Source organism: Lepidochelys kempii, chromosome 11, assembly GCF_965140285.1.
Source record: "Lepidochelys kempii isolate rLepKem1 chromosome 11, rLepKem1.hap1, whole genome shotgun sequence".
NCBI lineage: Eukaryota > Metazoa > Chordata > Testudines > Cheloniidae > Lepidochelys > Lepidochelys kempii.
In genome coordinates, this window is record NC_136390.1 from 81,856,973 (window position 1) to 81,860,921 (window position 3,949).

The 3,949-nt window shown below is 51.0% G+C and overlaps 1 protein-coding gene across 4 annotated transcripts in view; it reads left to right on the forward strand.

Moving 5' to 3' along the window:
• LOC140895990 (uncharacterized) overlaps positions 1 to 3,949 on the forward strand; it is a 4,217-nt gene continuing 268 nt past the window's right edge. Inside the window, exons 1-3 of one of the 4 annotated variants that reach the window (XM_073307032.2) lie at positions 1 to 239; positions 1,520 to 1,643; positions 1,885 to 3,949. The exon at positions 1,885 to 3,949 is cut by the window's right edge and continues 268 nt beyond it. In XM_073307032.2, coding sequence (XP_073163133.1) covers positions 2,109 to 2,879 — 771 coding nt within the window. In that variant the 5' untranslated portion in view covers positions 1 to 239; positions 1,520 to 1,643; positions 1,885 to 2,108 and the 3' untranslated portion in view covers positions 2,880 to 3,949. The remainder of the gene's footprint in view (positions 240 to 1,519; positions 1,644 to 1,884) is intronic. The other 3 variants (XM_078848051.1, XM_078848052.1, XM_078848053.1) reach the window with 3 other exon arrangements.

Genomic DNA, 3,949 nt, shown 5'->3' on the forward strand with positions numbered 1-3,949 from the left:
GCAGGAAGCGGGAGGGGCTGGCGAGTGAGGGCAGCGCAGGGGGGCAGCGGCTTCAGCAGCTGTCACTGAGCCTCCGCCACCCCCTCCGCAGCCAGACTAACCGATCCCAGGGAGCGGGGCCGGGCTTCCAGCTTCCGGGCTTCCCCTCTGGTCTCTCCGCAGAGCTGGGGATGGACTTCCCGGGTCACACGCTGCCGCCGCCGCCTCCATTGTGAGCCGAGCGTGGACCGAGCCTGCAGGTGAGGGGGCCCCTGGGGAAAGCGCGGGGGCCGGGCAGGGAAGTGACTCTGCCCCGAAGGCCCCTCCCCGCCCCAGCTCTGCTCCCGGGGGGTGCAAGTCCCATAGCTGCTGCCCCCCACCCCCGGACCCTCCTGGGCTCTGCCCCCCTGCGCCTGCAGGAGCCGAGCCGGCCCCGGGAGAGCGACCGCCCCGAGCCGGGCCAGGGCCCGAGTCTCCCGGCCTGAGGGGGCAGGAGGGAGCCAGGGGCAGCAGGAGCAATGGGGGGAGGGAGGTTCCCGGCTCCCAGCCCTGCCCAGCCCCATTCCCTGCAGCCCCCCGCCCCGGGGCAGTGACTGTCCTGGGGAGAAGGGGAGGGGCAGGGAGAGAAAAAGCTAGTTCGTGCCTCCGCCTGGTCCCCGCGCTGCTCGGGGGACGCGCTGCCCTGGGGACAGGGTCAGGGGGGTCCCCCAAAGAGGCATCTTTGATTATGCTCTTTGGCTGCACAATTTCATTCTAAAGGGACCTTTTCAGTTACTTACAAACTGCTGAAAGTCACTAGATGCACCTTTGGTCTGAGCCAGTCTGGCAGCAGTCCCTATGTTCATCTTTAGGATAGAAAGTCTCTGTCCAGAGTGAATTTGTAATGGAAACAGATTAAAAAGCACCACTTAGCCTCATTTTGAGCAAGGGGAAAATGACCCTTTTACCATTATTTTTAAAAAGTGTTATCAACTTTTGAACTAATTGGGTAGCAGAAGGATTTAGACTGGTAACTTTACGTTTGATGCAGAGAGAATTCCTAGGTCAGACATGCTTGTCTCTCAGCTCCGGTTAAAAATGACCTGTGATGTGTGTGTTTTCTGAGGGCTCAATAGCTCTCCATTCTTCACACACACTGATTTCTTTTTCCATTTGGTAAGTTTTGTTTATTAACTTAGGATCTGATTTTGCCAACACTTCCACACATGCTTGTCTTTAGCCATCTGAGCGGCATTACTGAGTTTATTAAATCTCTGTTACTGACCAGATCTAAAAATGTCTCACAGATTTACTCCCAGTGGCAGGGCAGAGTCTGTGCTATAATCAAATGACCAAGGCCAGGAATTTTAATTACAGGACCCTAAAAGTACATTTCCAAATCCATATTCAGGCAGCGGAATAAGTGGCCTGGTATCAATAGCTCTGGACACTCAGAACTGAACCCCCGTGTTGCAGGCCCAACGTTTTTGAAACTCAGGCCACTTATTGAGATAACTGAATGTTGGGCCCTAACTTCATGTTGCTCATTTGTTTGCTTGAGCCCCAAGTAGGAATTCCCATTTCCAGACCTGACATGATCTCCTGGCTGGAGTGAAGGGAGGAGCTGTGGGTCCCCAGTCTCCACGGAGAGGGGGAAAGAGAGATACTGAGATGTGCCTGCAGAGGTAAGGGATGGGCAAAAGTGGCTCCGAAATCGTGTTTTACATTCTCATGGCAAATGCCACTCTTGAGTTTTTATCAATCCTGTGTGCCCATGTGGAAACAAACTCTCCTAACTATCCAGATTGGAATTAGGTGGCATAATTGGTTCCCTCCTTTCTGTCTCTGGGGAAGGATTTGGGGGCAGTTGTTTGGTGTGTTTCCCCTTTACCACTCCCCTTTTGGTTTGTCCCCTTTTTTCTGCAGCACAGGGCGTGACTCTGAACTGGATTATCTCTCTGTCTCTGGGACGGTGAGTGAGACCAAGGAGGAGAATCCTCAGCTGGGAGTCTTGGAGTAGGGGGAACCACATACGGGCACCCGGGAAAAGAGCCAGGGCAGAGACAGCGTGAATCAGCTCACCGGAGCAGAGGGGTTGGAAAAATCAAAGAAACTGCCCAGCAGAGAATCCCCCTGGAGACAGACCCAGTATGTTTGGTGACTGTGGGAACAGCTTCCCTGGGAGTTCAGCCCATATTACTCCACAGACAATCCACATGGGAGAAAAACGCTATAGATGTGCTGAGTGTGGGAAAAGCTTTTCTCAAAGTACTACTCTCATTAACCATCAGAGACTCCACACAGGAGAGAAGCCCTATATGTGCCCCACATGTGGGATCAGCTTTGTTCAGCTCTCACAAGTTGTTAGACACCAGAGAATCCACACAGGAGAAAAGCCCTATACATGCCTGACCTGTGGGAAAAGCTTCAGTGATAAATCACATTTCAATGAACACCAGAAGATCCACACAGGAGAAAAACCCTATACATGTCTGACCTGTGGCAAAAGCTTCCGATACAGTTCAGCTCTTACTACACATCAGAGAAAACACACTGGAGAGAAACCTTATAAATGTCCCGAGTGCCAAAAATCCTTCAGTGACAGTTCAATCTTTAGCAGGCATCGGAGGGTACACACAAGAGAGAAGCCCTTCAAATGCTGTGATTGTGGGAAAAGCTTTGGGGAGAGCTCAGACCTTCTTGTACATCAGAGAGTACACACGGGAGAGAAACCCTATAAATGCCTTGAGTGTGGGACAAGTTTCAGGGTACCGTCAGCACTTATTGTACATCAGAGAGTACACACGGGAGAGAGGCCCTATAAGTGCCTGACCTGTGGGAAAACATACCGGTGTAGCTCTCACCTTACTAAACATCAGAGAATCCACACAGGCAAGCAATCCTTGAAGTGCCCTGAATAGGGAAGGGCCAAGTGAATAACGTCTTTGCCAGTTCCCAAGAACCTCAGAGCGTCAGGCCAGGCTGGAGTGGCCGTGTAATGGGGATATGCAATGGATATAAAGCAGAGAATAAAATCCCATTCCTGGAACAGAGTCATGCAGAGCAGGAGGCTGGGATAAGATTCCTACATTGTGATGGGATTTGATTATGATTTTTCAAGACTCTCTGAATGTCCTCTGATGAACTCCTACATTTAAGTTAATTCCCCACAGGAGAGTTGGCAACCGTACCAGAGTGCTGCGCAATTCCCTGAGCTGAGCTCTCCTACAGAGAGCTGATCACAGACTCTGAGTGTTTCTATAGCTGGGCGTGTCCCTACTTGTGTGGCTGGAAAGAGGGCTTTGAGAGCCTGACCCAGCAGCACAGAGTGTGGGGGGGGGGGCAGGCTAGGGGGACAGGCACACTCAGTGGGACCCCAACACATCCAGTGGCACCCTGGGAAAGGGGGCCCAACCCGTCAGAACACTGCACACACTTCTCCCCCAGGAAAGGATAAGAGAACAAACAGGCTGCTTATTACACCATGGATATGGTGGTTTAGGGTTTGGGGGTTGGACTAGATGACCTTCTGGGGTCCCTTCCAACCCTGATATTCTATGATTCTATGATATGTAGGGGTGCTCACGTACTGTGGGGATGAGCATGGTATAAGCACCCACACAGAATAGAGTTTATCTTATGCTCTGTAACCTCTCATTTCTACTTGATAGTATATTGTTTAATAAAATGGATACATTCAGGAGCAATAATGGTCTCCATGAGGTTTGAAATGCAATGTCCTGACCTTGGCCTTGGGATGATGGTTTATTTGTGATGTTCCTGCTGTGCAGGAGGAGGAATAACATGGGTCTGAGTTTCTTAGATTCATTCATCAGGAGAGGAGAAGAATGTGAGAATGGGCCTTCGTGGGGTGAGATGGGACCTTCAGGAAAGTCTCTTTACATGTTTCTTTTAAATTAGAGTCTAGCAGGGCTCTGCTGTTTATTCCCTATAGTTACCATGAATTCATAGATCAAGAAGCTCAGTGGTT